This window comes from Leptodactylus fuscus, chromosome 11, assembly GCF_031893055.1.
Source record: "Leptodactylus fuscus isolate aLepFus1 chromosome 11, aLepFus1.hap2, whole genome shotgun sequence".
Taxonomy (NCBI): Eukaryota; Metazoa; Chordata; class Amphibia; order Anura; family Leptodactylidae; genus Leptodactylus; species Leptodactylus fuscus.
This window is the reverse complement of record NC_134275.1, coordinates 30,902,378-30,923,856: the sequence shown is the minus strand read 5'-3', so window position 1 is coordinate 30,923,856 and position 21,479 is coordinate 30,902,378. Positions and strand designations below refer to the sequence as shown.

The 21,479-nt window shown below is 44.4% G+C and overlaps 1 protein-coding gene across 6 annotated transcripts in view; it reads right to left on the bottom strand.

Moving 5' to 3' along the window:
- Positions 1-21,479, bottom strand: part of GAPVD1 (GTPase activating protein and VPS9 domains 1) — a 58,865-nt gene that overhangs the window by 12,927 nt on the left and 24,459 nt on the right. Inside the window, exons 7-21 of one of the 6 annotated variants that reach the window (XM_075260159.1) lie at positions 21,374-21,454; positions 18,434-18,585; positions 17,759-17,888; positions 15,107-15,256; positions 14,321-14,494; positions 11,605-11,745; positions 11,088-11,222; positions 10,877-10,996; positions 9,404-9,487; positions 8,755-9,116; positions 7,179-7,266; positions 7,025-7,102; positions 6,820-6,942; positions 6,055-6,184; positions 1,875-1,984 (exon numbers count right to left, since the gene is read on the bottom strand). In XM_075260159.1, the coding sequence (XP_075116260.1) occupies positions 1,875-1,984; positions 6,055-6,184; positions 6,820-6,942; positions 7,025-7,102; positions 7,179-7,266; positions 8,755-9,116; positions 9,404-9,487; positions 10,877-10,996; positions 11,088-11,222; positions 11,605-11,745; positions 14,321-14,494; positions 15,107-15,256; positions 17,759-17,888; positions 18,434-18,585; positions 21,374-21,454 (2,058 nt within the window). The remainder of the gene's footprint in view (positions 1-1,874; positions 1,985-6,054; positions 6,185-6,819; positions 6,943-7,024; positions 7,103-7,178; positions 7,267-8,754; positions 9,117-9,403; positions 9,488-10,876; positions 10,997-11,087; positions 11,223-11,604; positions 11,746-14,320; positions 14,495-15,106; positions 15,257-17,758; positions 17,889-18,433; positions 18,586-21,373; positions 21,455-21,479) is intronic. The other 5 variants (XM_075260160.1, XM_075260161.1, XM_075260162.1 and 2 more) reach the window with 5 other exon arrangements.

Here is a 21,479-nt window from a genome sequence, read left to right as displayed (position 1 = left end):
AATGAATCGGTAGTAGGCCAGAGGCCTGGTGGTGCAAGTGGAGAGGAAGTCACTCTCCAGCTTGGCCATGAAGAGATTAGCGTACTGTGGCACCATTTTGCTCCCCATTGCGGTGCCAGTCTGCTGTAGATAGATACAGTCACCAAAAGAAAAGTAATTGTGGGTGAGGATGAATTTCGTGAGTTTCACCACTGATTTAGCGTTCATACATCGCTTTTCCATGAAAAACTGGCAGGCGTTTACACCATCCTGGTGTGGGATATTGGAGTACAGGGATTCTACATCCATGGTGGCCAGGATGGTTCCATCAGGAAGGGGACCTATAGTGGCTAGTTTATTTAATAGGTCTGTGGTGTCCTGAAGGTAGCTGGCTGTATCCTTCACTAGGGGTTTCAGAGTACCCTCCACCCATCCAGAGATCTGTTCAGTGAGTGTCCCCACACATGAAATGATCGGTCTCCCTGGGTTCCCAGGTTTGTGTAGTTTAGGGAGCATATAAAAAGTTCCCATTCTTGGGCTTGTTGGTATGAGGCTGCTTAGGCCTTTGGCTCCATCAGATAGGCCAGAGATAACTTTTTTCAGTTTTTTAGAGTATTCCACTGTGGGGTCTGAATCTAATTTAGAGTAGTAGTGCGTGTCATTCAGCTGTCTGTGTGCCTCCTGTATGTAGTCTGATGTGTTCATCATGACTATAGCGCCCCCCTTGTCCGCTGGTTTTGTCTTTTGTCTTTTTACAGTAGCGTGTGATCTGATAAGGACCTGTAAGTGTTTACGTTGTCTCCACCAATTACCACATTGTCTCTAGCAAATGTCTCCACCAATTGCTTACATTGTCTCACCAACTACTAACAACCCCCCCCTCCCCTCCTGAAATCTAACACCCTTTGTGCCTGCTCTGTGTGTATGTGTATATATATATATATATATATATATATATGCATCCTTCAAAAATGTTTTTAAATTTGCTTTGACAAAGGAGCCTTTGCGCTTTGAAACATTAGCCATTTGTCATCATTATGATTTAGCCATTAAAAAGGTATCAACTACTGAAGATCACCAAGTTTTCGTGTTTTTTTATATTTCCAACCCACTGGCTAACACGGTACAACAAAGAACATTTTCCTTTAGCCTAACAAAGACTTGGATAATCCCTTGCCACTAACTGCAGATACTGTATTGCTTTATAAATCCTTTTTCATGTAAGGCTGGGTTCTGCTATTCTATGTTGGTATTATATGGACTGTGCCGACCACAAGTCTAATGGCCTAAACCTGCAGCTTCATAGATTAGCAAGTTGCCAGTTCATGACATTAGACCAGAAGCTGTATCATAGATTTGTGAATCCAGCTGAATAGTCAAAGTTATTGATCAGTGCCGGCCCTGGTGCTGATGCCTCACTGACTGCCAAGACAGTGAGACACCTCACATGGTCCATGGAACCACAGAGGGGAAGGAGGCACTGGGGGTAAAGCATGATGCATCGTCTCTGGGTTTTGAGCTTAGCTTAATGAGAGGGCAGTAATTGCTTGTGTAATATGTTTTTGTACCCTAAAGCAAATGCAGAAGTGTAATATGGCCACTGAGCATTTATTCATTTCCATAAGGCTGTGCAGGTTTCTATGGGTTTATTCAGCAAAAAGGCCAAGCAGTTTGAGAGACGCCCTCTGTCCCCACAATGCTTGTACGGTTTGCATTCTATACCTTTCATGTTATAGTGTCACCCTTACAATTATTGTGTGGCGTACTGGGGACACCATCTTTGACTTTTATAAAAACTGGCACACTACATAAAAAAGGATGCTGACCTCTGCAATATAGCTATATATGAAATAATGTATTCCAGTAGTTAAAGGAGCCCACAAGTAAGCACTTACCTTCAGGGTCGGTATGATCAGGCAGACCATTCCGTGTAGAATGGGAAAGCATTGGGAATGCAACAGAATCTGCAGAGCATAACGCCAAGCGCAACTTCTTTTTCGCATCCCTATAGAAAACAGAAATATGGCGTTCTAATATAATAGACTCAAGTGTACAGAAACCTGTGAATACGCTCCTTATCTTTACACAAGCACAATTTATATCAGGGCTGTGAAGAGCTGTGGAATCGGGGTCAGAAAAACATTACCAACTCCGGCTTCAAAATAAGGTGAAAGATTACTTTAAATGATATTATAGAATTATTAATAATGTGTTATTAGTAGAGATGAGTGAACACCGTTCCATTGAATATTCGATCGAATATCAGGCCGTTCGAGGCATTCGATCTCAATCGAATGCTATGCAGCATACACAGTAAAAATTCGTATCCCCTCCCACCTTCCCTGGTGCGTTTTTTGTACGAATAACTGTGCAGGGGAGGTGGGACAAGAACTATGACAACGGAGGCAGTGAAAAAAATTGAAAAAACCCATTGGCTGCCAAAAACATGTGACCTCCCATTTATAAAGAACGGCCGCTGCCAGATTTGCGGTCAGAGATAGGAAGAGAGACATATCTGCTGAGGGCTAGATAGGCATTAGCTTCAGATAGGCAGGGAAAAACCGAAGAACAACAACAGCGCTTCTCAGAGCTATACACTGCAGGGACAGGAGTCCAGCTTTCCACGGATGGTGGAAAACAGGGATACAGAACAGTTACTTTTTGCTATATACGTGCACACCAGCTTTTGTTAGGGGTGTCCCCAGACAAAATAGCAGGAATCTACAGCAGTTACTTCTTTCTATATACGTAACAAACCGCTTTTCTCAGCGGTGTTCCCCAAAAAATAGCAAGAATCCACAGCAGTTACTTCTTGCTATACATGTGACAAAACCTAGGTGGGAGACACCAAAATTCAGTCAGGCTATGTACGCTGAATCCAATTTTTAAGGGTCTATCCCCCGAAGCTAAGTGGAAGACAGCCATTCATTCAGTCAGGCCATGTATGGTCAATCCAATTTTTAAGGGTCTACCCCCCAAAAGCTAAGTGTGATACACAGCAATTCAAGGGAAAAATTGAAAGTGGTAAAAACCGGGTATGAGAGCGCCACTGAGTGGATGTAGGTTAATAAAATCACTTTATTGGTTCCAAAGACAGGTAAAAGGCTACGCATTTTGACACTGGTCTAGCATCTTCCTCAGGCCAATGTAAAGTCCACTGTCGGAGCATGGGAACCTGTAATAGGTCAACAGGTCAGCCAGTGTGTCGTGATTGAGATGCAGCGTCCGTGGCCGCATGCACTTGTCCACACGTTGGTGGTCAAGTGGAACTTTGTGCAACTTCGCGCAGAACTTAGGGCCCGCCTGATGTTACGGGACACGTGCTGGTGCAAGGCTCAACTCACCCTAAGGGCCAAAAACACTGCTTGTGAATTTTGTTCAGTTCCAAAGGACTCTGTGTTTAGATTTGGCTCAGTCGCAGCTCCAGCACATGCCTTTGAAGGCAAGGTTTCCTTTAGTAGCTCCACCTCAGCAGGTTGATGATGGTGAAGCTTGGTTAAATCTGGTGTCGGAAGGGAAAGTGGTTTCTGACCTACAGCTAAAGTACTGGAGCATGTTGTTTGGACTATTAACACCTGATCAGAACCCTGTAGAGGTAATGTAGAGTCCGATATTAGAGGACCATTACCAGTAGTAGTGGTTACAGCCAATTCTCCACCTTTGCGGACCTCTAAATAAAAGTTACCCCCAGGACTTGATGCCAAAATGTTATCAATTTCCCAATCCAAACGAAGGTCAATATCTGGGTCCTCAGTCCAATCCACTGCATCAATCCCACACAATGAGAGTGATGGTTCTGGAACCACCGTTTTAGGGGCTAACAATTTTAAAGGGGCTAACACTCTGCTGCTGCAAGGCTCAACTCATCCAATGGGCCAACAAATCTCTGCTTCTGCAAGGCTGAACTAACTTAAAGGGCCTAAAACTCTGCTGGTAAGAGGCTGAAGTCACCTAAAGGGCCTCAATCTCTGCTTGTAGCTCAGCTTAACCCCTTAGCGACCCATGACGTAACAGTACGTCATGGGTCGCATGGGGATGTATGGAGCGAGCTCACACGCTGAGCTCGCTCCATACACGGCAGATGCCGGCTGTATAATACAGCCAGGACCTGCCACTAACAGCAGCGGTCGGTGCCCGAGCCGATCGCTGCTGTTAACCCTTTACACACTGCGGTCAAACGTGACCGCAGTGTGTAAACGGCGCCGGCGGCACGGGCGCCGCCATGTTTTGCCGATCGCCGCCCTCCTGAACGTCACATGAGGGCGGTGATCGGTTGCTATGACAGCCGGAAGCCTATTGAAGGCTTCCAGGCTTGTCTCTGCACGAGATCTATTAGACGATGCCAGAGGCCAGAGGCATCGTCTAATAGAAGTGCTGCGATTTTCCTATTCACTGCAATACTGTAGTATTGCAGTGAATAGTATGAGCGATCAGACCCCCTAGGTTTCAAGGTACCTAAGGGGTCTGATCATAAATGTATAACAAGAAAAAAAAAGAAGTTTTAAAAAGTATTGAAAAAATTAAAAAAATATAAAAGTTCAAATCACCCCCCTTTCCCTAGATCAGCTATAAAAGTAATTAAAGAACATTAAACATAAACATATTAGGTATCCACGCACTCCAAAATGCCCGAACTATTAGAATATTAAAACATTTATCCCGTACTGCGAACAACATAGCGGCAAAAAAAAAATTAAAATAGCCAAATAGCGTTTTTTTCAACACTTTGCCTCCTATAAAAAATTTAATAAAAAGTGATCAAAGCATCAGATCTTTCCCCAAATGGTATCAATAGAAACGTCATCTTGTCCCGCATAAAAAGACACCACAACCAGCTCCATACATGGAAATATGAAAAAGTTACAGGTGTTAGAACATGATGACACAAATTTTTTTTTCTATTTTGCAAAGTTTATAATTTTTTTAAAAGTATCAAAACATTTCAAATACTATATAAATTTGGTATCACCGCGTTCGTACTGACACGTAGAACACAGGTAACATGTCATTTGTACCAAACAGTGAACGCTGTAAAATTTAAACCCATAAGAAAATGGCGCAAATGCATTTTTTTCTCCAATTGCACCTCATTCTGAATTTTTTTCCAGCTTCCCAGTACATTGCACAGCATATTGAATGGTGCCATTACAAAGTACAATTTGTCCCGCAAACAATAAGCTATCATGTGACTCTGTGAACTGAAAAATGAAAAAGTTATGGCTCTTGAAATGTGAGGAGGGAAAAACGAAAATGCGAAACCAAAAAATGGCCTGGTCCTTAAGGGGTTAAGGGCCTGTAACTTAATTTTGAAGGGCTCACGTTAAGGGCCATAAAAGTGAATTTTGGAAGGTCTTACCACATCACACACACACACATCCACAATGACAGTTCAGGGTGGGTACTGTTGGATTTCCCATTGCCTATTCCATCTGTGGTTGTCATGGGCAACGTGATTTAAAGGGGTGCTTGTTAATGTTTCTTTAGCTTGAATTTGGGTTTCTGTCCATCCAATTGGGGAAGAAAGAAGATTTCCAAGTATTTTCCCACTTTGATAGAGGTTTTTTTTTGTGTGGAAAGTGTTGTTAGGCTGTGATAATGGGGTAAAACTGTGACTTGGGCGTGTTAGATGCCCCCAGACATGCTTCCCCTGCTGTCCCAGTTGCATTGCAGAGGTGTTGTCATCATTTGCTGAGGTGTCATAGTGGACTTGGTGACCCTCCTGAGTCGAATGGTGGGATCCCCTGAAACGAAGCATTTTTCCCCATAGACTATAATGGGGTTTGATATTCTATCGAATAGTCGAATATCGAATATTTTACTGTTCGCTCATCTCTAGTTATTAGATGTATAGTTTGTTATGTATTTACGTTCATAGGAATCAATCCCTAGATTTTTAATGAATAGTGTCAGCCATTTATAAAGGAGCTGGAGTCAAGCTTTAGCAAAATAGAGGGGTCAGAGGTTTGGGCTACAGACTCCACAGCCCTGGTTTATACAGTTCCTTAATCCTGGAAATTGGCAGTAGCAGAGGAGTTGGATCAGTAACCCCCTCACCCCACCATCTCTAACACCTACCTATAAGAGAAGGAGGAGTCTGGAGGGTGAGCTGTTTGGCTGGCAGAATCTGGAAGATCATCAGATGTCATATTCTGCAAGGCTTCTTCCCTAGGGGAACCGTGAAGACTTTCTCCATCACCAACCACATCTGTAATATATGACACGACAGCTAAGAGATCAGCACTGACAATGGCGTGGGTGTCACACTAGTCTCCTCTGACAGCTATGTTCTTCTATGAGACACTGAACACACCACGTTATAACCAAGCACATACTGGCAGGATGTCTAACAGATTTCTGCTCGGACAAGTAATACACTTCTAACTACCACAAATACATCTATACCTAACCTTTTTGTAATCAATACTACAATGTGTATAATGGGAATAACCGCATTTCCTGTATTATTTATCAGTTTTCCCCTCTGCAGGCTCTCTCTGTAATTCACATTTTTCCCTGAGCTGGTGGGTGGAGATAGTTGTTATACACGGCACACAGTGAGTGTAAATTGCTCTAAAACGGAGTAGGATTTCCTCAGAAGAGCCCCAAGACCTTGCAGGACATATATAGAGACGTACTGACTTGTACTGATTAATAGAAAGCGAATAAAGCTCCTATCTAGCTCCAGCATCAGCCCAAGTCCATTTTTGTGCTGCAATCTCTCCCCCTCTGCTTACTCCGTTCTCTCCATAGATATCTATGGACATGAGTAATCAGAGTCTTGTGATCTGCAGTCCATCTTGAGATGGATACAGAAGAATTTTGGGTAACCAATGGCTTTACCTGCTCCCTCATATGGGCCTGTCGTTCCATCACTTGGGCTGGTCCTCTTGATGGCATTTCTATACTTGTCCAGAATGTCTTCTGCTGCCTGAGAATGGGGAGCAAGTCTGGAAGTTGCATCATCTAAAAGGTAAAAGCTGTCATTGGGTCATGTGTTCTGTGACTCCTCAGATGGACAGCACTGTACAGAGATCAGATACTGCACCTGGAATGGAGAATCTGTCCTGTCCCAGATCTTCCTTCTCTTTGTCCTGTTTTTCCTTCTTTCGAAAGGGAATAGGGGCTGAGAAAAAAAAAGTCACTTAGAAAGTGTCACGTGCCATCCACCTGGTAAAGTATCCTGCAGAATAACAATGTACCTTTTGGCATTGCGGACACAAAGCGTTTCCTCCACCACGGTTTGTTGCGGTCGGAGCGCTCATCATCACTGTCTTTCCTTTCTTCTGGCTACAAGAAAATACATATTTGTATCTTAATACGGGAACCCCTTACACTTTGCAGCTGAGCGATGGGTCCGCACACAGATAATGGCTAGTTGCTGGACTATATCTGGACCTGTCATGTAGCTAATCCAGATGCAGTCTCACTTAGCAGCAATCCACAAGCAGACTCACAATTTGGCCACAACATGTATGGGGGCGTCATACATGGTCAACAGGTAAAGTCTGCAGCGTCTCGTCCAATCTCTTGGAAGAAATGCTACGCTTTCACAACGTGAGGCTTCAGCCTTAAATTGAGTTTCCAGCCAAAAATGTATGTTTCATTGGTGAGGGTCCAACACCTAGACCCCACATACTGTTCTGGCAGTCTCCAGGTGCCAAAAGCTATGATAGTCTTCAAGGAATGGATGCCGTCTGCTCCTGTTCAAGTGATAGGTGCACAGCTGTAATACCCCAGAGCCACCACTAGACAGTGGACAGGGCAGTAACCACTTCCATTATTTGAATATGAGTAGACAGCTTCAACTCCACATGTACTGCTATAGCATCTGGCACCCGGAACAACTGATCTGTACGGTGTACAGATGCTAGATCCCCCACTGATCAGATACTGATGGCTGTCCAGTGGACAAATCATCCATATTAAAAATGCATCTGGGGGCTGGAAAATCCCTTTAAAGAGGACCTTTCACCATATCCGGGCACAGGCAGTGTTATATACTGCCGGAAAGCTGACAGTGCGCTGAATTCAGCGCACTGTCGGCTTTCCCGATCTGTGCCCGGTGTGAAGAGCTTACGGTCCGGTACCGTAGCTCTTCTATGGTCAGAAGGGTGTTTCTGACCATTAGCCAGAGATGTCCTTCTGCCTCGCGGCGCCTATCGCGCTGTACAGTGTGAGCGGGGAGGAACGCTCCACAGCACAGCGCGATAGGCGCCGCGAGGCAGAAGGGCGTCTCTGGCTAATGGTCAGAAACGCCCTTCTGACCATAGAAGAGCTACGGTACCGGACCGTAAGCTCTTTACACCGGGCACAGATTGGGAAAGCCGACAGTGCGCTGAATTCAGCGCACTGTCAGCTTTCCGGCAGTATATAACACTGCCTGTGCCCAGATATGGTGAAAGGTCCTCTTTAAGTCACCAGACAGCCTCACATAGCATTTCTATACTGGGACTGGATAAAGATCTGTTAATAGTTATGGGTTTGGATTACTTATCCCTTAGCATTAGGGGTGGACTGTGTGGTTTTGCTGCAGGGTAGTTGTGGTACAACATGATAACATGGTCATGACAAGTGCTCTAGATTGGAAGCATGACATTAGCTTGTCCCAAAGGACATTTGTAAGGGATTCCACTGATGGGACAAACCCTTTAAGGACCATTTCCCTCATTTTAATACACTTTTATCACTTCCATCTATAATTTGTCCTCAAATGCAAACTGTATATTTTCCAGAGACAAAACAAACACAGAACAGTTTGGCGTGGACACAACATACCTCTCCCCTTGAAGAATCCTTGCTAGGTGAGGATGATGAGGACTGCGAGGCATTGATCCCTGCAGACGCACCCAGCGCCATTCCACCAGGTGGCAATTCTCGCTCTTCAGTTCCGGCTCTTCTTGCCCAGCCCGGATCACTCATAGGCCGCCGTATAGATGTGGCTATGTCAGAGCTGCGGCTGCGCACCAGTCTCTCTGGGCAAGAGTGCCTTTGTCTATAGGCGTCAGAGTCCGTGGGAACAAAGACATGTGAGCCAAATGTGGGCAGGCGAGCTTCATTGCCTCCTATGGCTCCTTCCAGTATAGGGGGATCAGGAGGAGGGTGAGAAGGTCTTGCATAGTGTACTTTAGGCCGTACTACTGAAATAACATAAAATAGTATTAATTCTAATTGTATCTTACATTTTCTACCTGTGGATGTGATATGAATACTAGGATCTTAAGCATGGTGGTTTTTCTTAAGAAAAATCCATACATGTGGCTGTCGTAAAACAGCAAGGAACAGCACCACTGCAAAAACAGGTGGCTCTGATGTGCTGGTGCTGAAGGTTGTACAATTTATAAATGTAATCTTTCTGCCCACATGTGTGAACATAGCCTAAAGTATCATTACAAGAGTTCAATGGCAGCAAATATTACTATAATACCTTCACTAGATGCTGGTGCTAAGGGATCAAACATCGCCAACAAGGACTCTGTCTGGGATGGAGGAGACGTGATATGATGGACGCCTGGAAATAAAGAAATCATATTTATTGGTCAATTATTGTACTGGGTCGATGGTTGGTCAATATGAAAACCCTGAAGAATGGCATCAAGAGAAGAGCAATACAGACAAGCAGTACCTGCTGAAGAAGAGGATACTAAAGGAGGTCTGTCTGGTCTATCTGAGGGAGCCATTGGGTAGAGGATGATACACAGAGTTCAGGGATATAGAGTTTTCTGGAAGCTGAATAAATGCTACCAGAATTCATGGAAAGCTCGTGACTCCTGCCCCCCCTTTTCCCTACACATAGAGGGAGCCTGTGAGTCCGGCTCTCTCCCCTACACATAGAGGGAGCCTGTGAGTCCGGCTCTCTCCCCTACACATAGAGGGAGCCTGTGAGTCCTGCTCTCTGCCCTACACATAGAGGGAGCCTGTGGGTCCTGCTCTCTCCCTTACACATAGAGGGAGCCTGTGAGTCCTGCTCTCTGCCCTACACATAGAGGGAGCCTGTGGGTCCTGCTCTCTCCCCTACACATAGAGGGAGCCTGTGGGTACTGCTCTCTCCCCTACACAGAGGGAGCCTGTGGGTCCTGCTCTCTCTCCTAAACATAGAGGAAGCCTGTGGGTCCTGCTATCTCCCCTACACATAGAGGGAGCCTGTGGGTCCTGCTCTCTCCCCTACACATAGAGGGAGCCTGTGGGTCCTGCTCTCTCCCTACACATAGAGGGAGCCTGTGGGTCCTGCTCTCTTCCCTACACATAGAGGGAGCCTGTGGGTCCTGCTCTCTTCCCTACACATAGAGGGAACCTGTGAGTCCTGCTCTCTCCCCTACACATAGAGGGAATCTGTGGGTCTTGCTTCACCCTGCCCTCAGATAGAGAACGCCTGGGAGTTCTGCTCTCCTGCCCACACATGTCTGAAAGTTCTGCTTCCCCTGGTTTAAAGAGGAATATCCGAAGCAGCCCTTTCCCAATATGGATATCCATGTGACAAACCATGCAAATGAACAGAAGTTATCTTTTTGATGCACCCCTTTTAAAAAGCAGAGTCCACGTCATCTACATCAGCTAGATCAATGGAAATCATACTTCCTCCAGCATACTTGCCCATAGTCACTGTCACACGTGTTATATACTAGGCAATGTATGACATAATATGCGTGCTATTCCACCAAAGTTGTATTATTTTCTCCACAAGTACTACATTAGGTTTGAGATCCTGAAGTGGAGATGATGCACATTATTTTATCTGTATACTCCCCTGTCTACAGTATCCAATCAATGGACCCAAATGCAAATAATTCTACGGCACAATTCACACAGAGCCAGTTTCATCCACATTGTACCGTCATTTGGTCCTAATAGCCATCAATATAAAATGTTATAAGGAAAACATTAGTGTAATGCCACGTACTAGGAACACAGTCCTCCACTTCAGGACTGGTTACCGAATCCTTTCCACCAAAGTCAGAGCTGCACTCAGAGCGGAGGTCTTCTATCTTGTTAGGGATGTCTTCAGAAGTTGCGCTGATTCCTTCATAAAAGGAGAAGAGGTCAGATAAGAATTCAAGTCCTATTCACACTGGGATATGTTATCCACACACGATGGGAAAAGTGAACTTTACCTGAGACTACACTCAGGCCTGGAGTGCTGGGTCTAGAGCTGACCTCTCGCACCTCTGTGTCATCTGACGTACTCCCCAAACCCGAGCAGCTCTCCAGCTCCTGCAGCCGCTCTTCCTGCTTCAGGTCTGGTGCTTCTGGGAAAAAAGGATGCAGCGTCATCAAGATGTTTAGCCATAGAAATCTCACATATCGAGGTTCTGAACATTGATCTTATTCCATGAGGATAACGTTACAGTAATCATGCCATAGGCACATGTTGCGACTGCTAAGAATACAGGCGAGCTTAAAGCTTTGGGCATTTTCATGACCTGTATGCAAATTAAAGCCTTAAAGGTGCAGCCATATTTGTCACAGCTGCTCCTCCTATGAACAAGCAAAGTGACAATCACCTTGGTATTGAAGGCGTCATTGGCTCAGATAGAGGAATAAATGTCACCGGCCTTGTGGCCTTGTAAAAACAGTTTGTCCATATATTTACAGCAGAATCAGAATAGGCAGGTTAGTACTGAAACTCACCCGAATCACTAGGGAGGACCTCTACACTCCAGGCTTCACTGGTGGTCTCTGATATGGTAGATCCAGTACAAGGGTCAAGTAGTATGGAGCCCGATCCAGGCAAGCAAAGCAGACTGCCCAACATATTCTCTGCAGCGGCCCCTGAAGCAGATTGAGATCTACAGTCAGTACACACACACATAATGGGGTAGTAACATCAGTCTTCATAGCACCAGGGCTAGTGGTGGGTCTCATCTATCTACCAATCTACATACAGATGACCTATCCGCAAGAAAGCTCATCAGTATCACACTGGTCGGGGTCCTGGTATTGGACAACTAATGAGCAGATTTGGTTCTCAGAAGCCATATATACACAAGGTATATGACCAGCAGCTCTGTTCCTACTGAAGTGAACTGGATAAGCACTACAGTTTTCCAGCTCCACTACTACAATGTAAAGATGTATGGTACTGGAAGCTGTACATAGTGTACAGAGCAGATACAATCTAATGGTGACATGAGTGAGCTGCAGCTCTGCTCCAGTTTAGGTGCAGATATGCTTCAGGATATGGATATGGCTTCCACAGGCCAAAACAGATTACCGGTGCAGGGCCTGGGTGTCCGACCCAAACTATCCTGTGGATTGGCCATAAGCATCCATCATGCCTGGATCTCGAACAATCCATTAAAGGCGGCTTTCACTTTGTATTTTACAGTGTCCTTTACAGGAACATGCTGACACCTCCAACACATGCCGCTATACAGACATACATTGGCAGGTGTTGCCCATAGGCTTCCATGTTTATAAAGTATATTACAAAAAGGGTTATACAAATATATATCGGCAGCAGATTCTGCAATCCATACCATGGGTCAATTTCCATGCAGGGGTCAAAAATGAATAGTGTTATGTGAAACTGAGGAGACCTCATTGACATAAATCCTATCCTACTCCTACTAATAATATAAATTGGAAAGTTTGGATGTTTGTTAATCATGCAAAAACGGCTGAACTGATTTGGATGAAATTTGGCACATACCGCTACATAGTTTGTAACCTGGATTAAAACATAGGCTACTTTTTCTTTTAATGTAGATAGTGAGCCCCATATAGGGATCACAATGTACATTTTTTTCCCCTATCAGTATGTCTTTTGTAGAAAGGGAGGAAATCCACGCAAACACAGGGAGAACATACAAACTCCTTGCAGATGTTGTTCCTGGCGGGATTCAAACCCAAGACCCCAGCACTGCAAGGCCGCAGTGCTAACCACTGAGCAAGTGTTTTGCCCCATGGCTACTTTTTATCACGGTAAATGACATGGCTTCACAACTGTTATGAATTTATGTTCATATACTAAATTACACTGCTCTTGCTGCCAGGACTATCAGCTCATTGGAATTTGCTGGTAAAACCACAGACCCCATAGACTATAATGGGGTCCACCGGCTTCCACCTGAAAAAGGCAGAATAATGTTGTGAGAAAATGTTGCAAGCTGGACTTTTCTCTCCACATTTTTAAGCACATTCAGGAGATGGAAATCCCAAATGCAGAACAGGTGCAGGTGTGAACCTGGCCTTAGAGACAAGAGTTAGAAATGAATACTTTCAGTATGTGCACTCATGTAAATAACCACCAGAGGGAGCTGCTGGCTACCAGAACTTCCCACTGTCAGAGTAGTACAAGTAGCAATGTCTAAAGCACTTCCCTAAATAAGTACAGTACATAGCCATCAGTACACTGCCTGCCAGCTGAGAAATCATTGGTGACGTCAGTATGTGATCACGCTTCATCTAACACAGCTGCTAGGACTAACCCAACAGGGAAATAAGAAACCGCAAACTAAAAGGAGAAATCTTAAAACAGGTTTCTTCATATTTACTGCTGTAAGGAAATAATCCAGATAAAAGGTATTAAGCTCAGCTAACAATACATTTTGGCTATATGTCAGCAGTAGCTCCCAGTGTATACCTCTGGTGTATGCCCCTCGTGTCTCTTTTGCCTTTCCTAGGGTGAATGGTGTCCTATGGGTGCGTTCAGAGTATGCCACTATGATGGGTGGGGGGAATAAATTCACATAGCAGGCAAAGAAAGCAGAATTTCTAAAGTAATATAATTAGAAAAAGGCTTCAATTTACATAAGCTACCAGTATAGATAGGATCCTTAAGATGGGACAACCATCAGCATGTACTGTGCAAATTGTGCCCTGATCGGGAACCCCATTATCTGCTAGATAAGTCCTATTATGGCATACAAGAAGCAGGTTTCTGAAAGGGTCCATCAGAGGACCCGAACAACAGATAGGTAGAGTGTTGAAGCAGCAGTAATGATGGACCACATTGACTATAATGCGGTCCTCTGTGCAGGATTTTTCCTCTACCAATTTTCAGCAGAGACTCAGAGGTGTCACAGAGGTGCGTATGTGAACACATCCTGAGAGTTTGGCTTCATATGACTATTGCTTGACATTGGTCTATGAGATAAGGATCAGATGTCAGCTGTACTTCTAGACAACTATGATGTTAGCAGTCCCCGCTGTCCCATACTGCAATCTTATTTTTAATACAAGACAATAGAGCCGCAAAAAAAAAAATTATTTTTGCCTCCATTAAACAAATCAAATGAAAGTAAAATAAAATGTGATCTGAATGGACCACTAAAACCAACTCGGTTCCAAAATAGGTGATCCCACAGGGGCTAGGCCTTGAAGACTACACGTTATTCTCACTTACCGGCAATCTCTTGCAGTCGATCTTCATCTATATTTGGGTCAAAGTCGCTGCCAAGAACGTCTGTGCTCCATGTCTCACTGACAGTCTCGGAGATGTCTCTGTCCTCTGTCAGGCCCATCATATCCCGAATTTCAAATTTGCGCAGCTTGTCATCCAGATTGTCCTGTGTGGTAGCTGCATGGGGGGGAGGGGTGTAAATAACAATGCTCATGTCCAACTTAAAGAGGACATTTCACCATATCCGGGCACAGGCAGTTCTATATACTGCCAGAAAGCTGACAGTGCGCTGAATTCAGCGCACTGTCGGCTTTCCCGATCTGTGCCTGGTGTGAAGAGCTTACGGCCCGGTACCGTAGCTCTTCTATGGTCAGAAGGGCGTTTCTGACCATTAGCCAGAGACGTCCTTCTGCCTCGCGGCGCCAATCGTGCTGTGCTGTGGAGCGGGGAGGAACGCCCCCTCCCTCTGCTCACACAGCTTGTCCGTAGACTAGCATGATCAGGAGAGTGAGGGGGCGTTCCTCCCGGCTCCACAACATAGCGCGATTGGCGCCGCGAGGCAGAAGGACGTCTCTGGCTAATGGTCAGAAACGCCCTTCTGACTGTAAAGCGCTACGGTACCGGGACCGATAGCGCTTTACACCGGGCACGGATCGGGAAAGCCGACAGTGCGCTGAATTCAGCGCACTGTCAGCTTTCTGGCAGTATATAACACTGCATGTGCCCAGATATGGTGAAAGGTCCTCTTTAAAATTTTATTACATAATTCTATTAAGGCCTGAAGCTCACCTTGTTCATGCTCTAGGAGCTGCAGTGCCTCCACCCCATTGCTGCCCGATGGCCCAGCACCCAGCTCCGACACAGATTCCCCCTCCAGATCCAGGGATGACACAGAGTTGGATCGGTTTGAGGGACCTGGTGTAGACAGATTTTCTTCTTCTATGTTATTTGAGTTGACAGCCAAACCATAGTAAATGTAAATATATAACATAAGTAATATCATAGCACTTATTTTACAGAGGACGGTCACCTCTCCTGACAGGTCAGCTTTACTAAATACTTGTATTCCCCAAGAATAACAATTCTGGATCATCTTTGCTTATAACTATGTATTGTTTATCACTGACGGGTAATTACTCACATAAAGACTAAATCACTGTAGGAGTAAATAAAATATAACTTTTAATAATCTTTCTTAAAAATGGCCTCAATTTATTTAATGTTTTTTAAATGTTTTCTTAAAAAAACTGTACTATGACCTCATTGATTATCAATGAGGTCATAGTACAGTTTTTTTAAGAAAACATTTAAAAAACATTAAATAAATTGAGGCCATTTTTAAGAAAGATTATTAAAAGTTATATTTTATTTACTCCTACAGTGATTTAACTATGTATTTTGCTGTATTCTGTTATTCCAAAATGACCCTGCACAGTATGATAATACCCAGGCAAAGACTGTGCAAACATCCTACCAACTAGTAATTCCTATTTGGTAAACTAATCCTAAATTTCCAAGAGGAGTAACTGAGGAATAGAACAACTTAAGACTGTAAATAAAGATAGGTGCTCCAGAATTTTTATTCAAGTATTTACTAAAGCAGACATGTTCGGAGATGACAGGTCCTCCTTCAGGGTCTATTAGAAGGTCAAAAAAAAACCCCTAAGTACATGATGTCCTCAAATCTGGGTGCATTGCTCATTTTATTCAACCTCCAGATGGTCCCCACATATGGTCATGTGATCAGCAAACTGACCTGCCAATTGAGACACCAGTAAGAAGTCACTTTTACTACATGAGGGTCCATTCACACAGAGTAACATGCCACGTGATGTGGCACGTATACGGCGTGTGAGACTTTGGGCGCCGTAAAAGCTCCCATTGATTTCAATGGGAGCCTGGATCGCATACGCCGCGTTATTTTGCGGCCGCAAAATCATGGTCGCAAAATAACGCGGCGTATACGATCCAGGCTCCCATTGAAATCAATGGGAGCTTTTACGGCGCGCAAAGTCTCACATGCCGTATACGTGCCACATCACGCGGCACATTACTTCGTGTGAATGGACCCTAATACTACCAGAGTCTGGATTTTATAAACTTACACAGAAGCTAGGGACTTCCAGCTGGTGAGTGAAGCTTCAGGTCAGTCTGCCCGTGAGCGAGTGCCCTGTTCATTGTTACTAGGCCATGTACTACAGGGGAAGGTAGAGTATAATATACATGACTGGGGTGGGGCTGGGCAGTGAATCGAAAAATAAACTTGAAAGTCAGCTCACTTCTTGAACTTACTCATATCAATTATTTTGTTAAGTTTCGCCCATCATTCCTGAAAGCACATGTCACTCACTAGCCAGGATCGCTGATATGTCAATAACCAAAAACTCATTGGCCTGGAATATAAACAGTGGGTGTGACATGTAAAAAGGGGGTGTCCTAAAATAATTGTGATTTTGATTTGAGTCATATTTGCCTGGCCCTATATTCAGGTCACGTACCCCCCAAGATAGGGCGATTTTAGTTAAAGCGAAGTGCAAACAGCCCTGTCCTCCTAGATAGTGACCGGAACATGTTGGTTAAATGTTCTAGCCAACTGAGTAGACTGGAGCCATCTATACATTGCAAACGCCTGACTGGCTGCAGATTGCCCAGCAAAAGTAGCCATTTGCCAGGAGTGCCAAAAACAGAAAAATTAATTTCTGTTAGTGAATCTAAGACACTTTACAGAGTTAAAAAGGTTTTTGGTGATTGCTGGCCTTTCTTTAAGACAAGTCATTAAAATGTGAATATAAGCACCAAACAGTAGCACCCGGAATGGTGTCATCCCTACAAGCGTGACAGTGCCTGGTAATGCTTCGTTCACACGGCAGAACCTGCTGCAGATTTTAGGATGAATTGCAACCCAATATCCGCATCAGATTCCACCTGGATTCTCATTGTTTTCAATTGGAGGCAGTGATCGTAGCAGGACACGGAAGGCAAATAAGTGTTTTGCTTAATCTTGCCACAGAGTTCACGGTTCAGGACTCCACCTTATTCCCCAATCTCATCTGGGCCTAATCAGTAGTAGAAAGTCACAACACAATGCTGAAGCTCTGCAGGGCTCCGAAAAACGAAGAGGAACCTGAGGCAGATGTCCCCTTCAAATTCCTCTACTTTGTCTGCCTTGTGAACAGGGCCTAAGGCAACTCAGTCCGTTCAAGTAAATACAACTGTAAGGCATTGCTAGACACAGCCACAATAAAATGGACACCACGTTGGGTACTGTGCTCAGGCCACTATATTCTGCAGATCAAGATTGCCCTGGAGGTTGAACACCCAAGATAGGACAAGTCCTCTAAGCAAAGGCTAACAAGAGACCTAAAGACTCTTTAACAGCACAGAGGGAATAGCATATGGAAAAACTGAGATGACGTTCACTGTCTGTCTGATAGTCCTCACCTTCTGAGATGCCTTCCAAGTTATCACTACAGAGAGAAAAGCGCAAGGTCTTGTCCGGTTTGCCATGAAGCTTTGTGTCATCCACAGGGACGTCCGCTTGTCCGCCATCCACAAGCTGCATATTCAGAACCTGAGGACATGTAAAATACAACCTGCTCAGATCTATGATAGAGCACAAAGTGGCCAGGACACACAGAGGGAGAATTTCTTAAAGGGGTTTTCTGGGAATTTTTAATTGATGGCCTATCCTTAGGATAAAAAGATCCATGGAGATCCCATATTTAGGACCACTAAGGTTCAGCTAGAGCGCTCCCCTAGTGCCACTTCCACTTCACAAGTAAAGTGATGTCATGTTCATCCGTCATATGTACTGGCTGCAGATCAGCCCCATTCAAGTGAATGTAATGCCAGTGAATGGGTCTAGTTGTGATAACAAAACATGGCCACAAAAAAAAAAAAAAAAAAAAAGTACTACACAGTGCTTGGTAACTGCTGCTGGGGCTGAAGCATTCATCCAAATAGTGTTACATCTTCTAACACTGGTACATCTTACATCTTCTAACAACAGCCCATGTGTCAGACCCCTGCTGATCTTGCAATATACAATAGATAGGTCGTCAATTATTTAGCCTGCAAAATCACTTTAAATAGTATCCAATAGCCGACTGTGAATACCTCATTCTCGGACATCATCCCAGGTGTAAGTTGTGGCCCTGTTCCCAGTGAAATTACAAGCACTTCTTCAGGTTGGTCTTGGGACACAGCATCTTGTGGCGACCCCTCATGTTCTGCCTCCAGAAGGCTCGATTTGCTCCTGCTACGAGTCACTGTTTTCAGGGATAATAAATGTTACTTCCTCATTTCTAGTATAGTAGCTAAGAATCACACTATATACGTATACAACACACACACACACACACACACACACACACACACACACACGTCCGGCTCAGTACACAGACACAGGAAAGCCAGATCTCCTTTTTTCAGTACAGATACTTTAGGAGGAACCATTCACGGGAAAATGGGAAATGGACATTTTCAGAACAAATCACCCATACACATGCATGCTTGTTCTGAATGGGAAGAGAGCAGTAACTTACCTACTTTGATAAGAAAGGATTGGATACATTGTAATCCAATATGTTCAATCCTCTCCCTCCCCCCAACCTAACATAAACAGAATAAAGAAAGGCCGAGCATTTCATACACACTGGAGGATCAGCTGACCCAAGTCTAATGTGCATGGTCACCTTAAAGTGTAGCTAAACTTTTGGAACACTTTTGATTTCCTGGCATTTGTAATTAATAAATTGTGTAATATACTTTATTAACAGATTTTGTCTCCTTTCTGTGAAATCCTGCATCCCTTTATTCTTTCCCTGGCTTCTGTATTGAGAGCTGTTCCTGCCACTCACTGAACGTTACTGTGTATGGAGTGCGGACCTGAAGTCAGTGTGAACTGAGCTTTAGTATAGATGCCTAGCCGCTATACAGCACATTGACCTTTCTGCTTCTGGCCCCGTAGTGTTGGTGCAACCAGTGTTTTTGTGCCACCAACTTTCCTGAAAAAGAGATGTGGCAAGGACTGGCAGAAATTCTAGAGGTGTTAGAAGTCTATATCCGCTATGAGCTGGCACAGATTTCACTCCGGGAGGGGAGACCTCTGCCAGCAAAGTGCATATGAAAACTGGCACGGACATTGAGAGTCTTCATAAACCTATCCAATTGTGCTTCTCAAAATTATGTTTAAAGGGCTTTTCCAGGCTAAATAATTGATGACCTATCCTTGGCCCCCGGCCAATCAGCTGTTTGAAGAGGCTGTAGTGTTTGGGCGAGTGCTTTGGTCTCTCCAATACTTATCATACACAGCGCCATACCTTTGTATAGTGGCCATGTTTGGTATCACAACTCAGCCAACTCACTTGCAGAAAACTGAGCTGTGACCTGGCCACGTGACAGATGACCCGGATGTCACAAGCTGCTGCTTCAAAATGCTGATCCACAAGGGTGCCAGGTGTCAGCCACCCACAGGATAGGTCAACAGTTAAAAAGTCCTTGAAATCCACTATAACAATTTTCATTTACACAACAGATCAGTTCCTGTTGACACATTCCCTTTAAGGCCTGACTCCAATGTTTAAAGAACAGACCACCTGCAGTACAGGCAATGGCAGCACATACCCATTCACCTGAGTAGTCTGAACTAAAACAGAAAGGACCACCCTGTAAATATCAGCAGTACATACAAAATACAAGAAAAAAAGAAGAATCCATATACACATCAATGCAATAAGAACATATGGACTGATGCATATATATAGCAGGCACATGGACACAATACTTATCCAGCCACTGGCAGACTGACAACCCTGAGTACAGACATAAATGGCACATAATGGACACATGCATGTGATGAATGGCTCAGGCTTCTGCTGCCATCATGAAGAGCTTCAGAAGAGAGAAACCAGATGTATACCAAGCTTGCCAGAGACGTTAGCCATGTCAGATGGGTGCCAGGCAGCATGTCAGACAGAGCAGTGGAAATGCACCATGCTGTTCCTTAAGATCCTCTCTAGTGGGGGATTTCACGTGAATATGTGGCAAAAGTGTCTAGGTAGCCCAAAAAAATCTCCAGCGGCATCACTGTGTGGCACGAAGAGGGGTGGAGGGTATTCCCTCACAAATACCGCATTGAATGGGAGCTGTGCGGCCTGATCATTACACAGTGTATGGAGCAGTCTACTTCTGGCTCTGTACACTGTGTAAATATCTAATGCTTCAATGGGGAGAGCCACTGCCAGACAACACATGCACACTCGGCCAAGCCTAAGGTTTATTTATTTATTATGCTTACTTGTATAGCGCCATCATATTCCACGGCGCTTTACCGACATTGACAGTCACTGTCCCATTTAGGGCTCACAATCTACAGTCCCTATCAGTATGTCTTGTGTGAAAAGAAACCGGAGTATCCGGAGGAAACCCACGCAAACACGGGGAGAACATACAAACTCCTTGCAGATGTTGTCCTTAGCAGGATTCTAACCCAGAACTCCAGCGCTGCAAGGCTGCAGTGCTAACCACTGAGCCACCGTGCTTTTATGTGCATAGGTTTGGAGTCAGGAGACCGTTGCCAGCTGAGTGAGCACTATGTTATGTGTATTGTCTGACAGACATAGACAAATGCACATGGCAGGGCCACCATATGGTTATTTTATTATATTGCGATGTATTACTGAACTGTCCTGGGAGAATACCTAAGCAATACAACAGCCTGGAACAGCCATGGTTTTTTACATTTTTTGTTGTACTGTCGGATTTCACATGAATACATTTGCTGCATATGAATGGAGTTCAATACCTCTCCATTCACTTGCATTGTACTGAAAATGTGCAAAACCAGCCACAGACACAAGGTGCTAGTGTGAACAGAACAAGAACGGTGGGATGGACATGCATTGCTGGCACACTGCGGCAGGAGATACGGCTTATATAGTTACACTTGGCACACAAGTGACATTTAATGCTAATAAATGCTTTTCTGCCAAGCATAGTTACATGGCAAAATGGCTGAAGCTCTCTTCAGGACAGAAAAATATCCTAGTTACACACCAAAAGGAGTCACCAGGTTTATGTGAGCGGAGAGATTTGACGCAGACGTGTCCCAGACTGTCATGGCTGCTAGCTGCTGCCCTAAGGAGGGAATCCATTAAGGTTT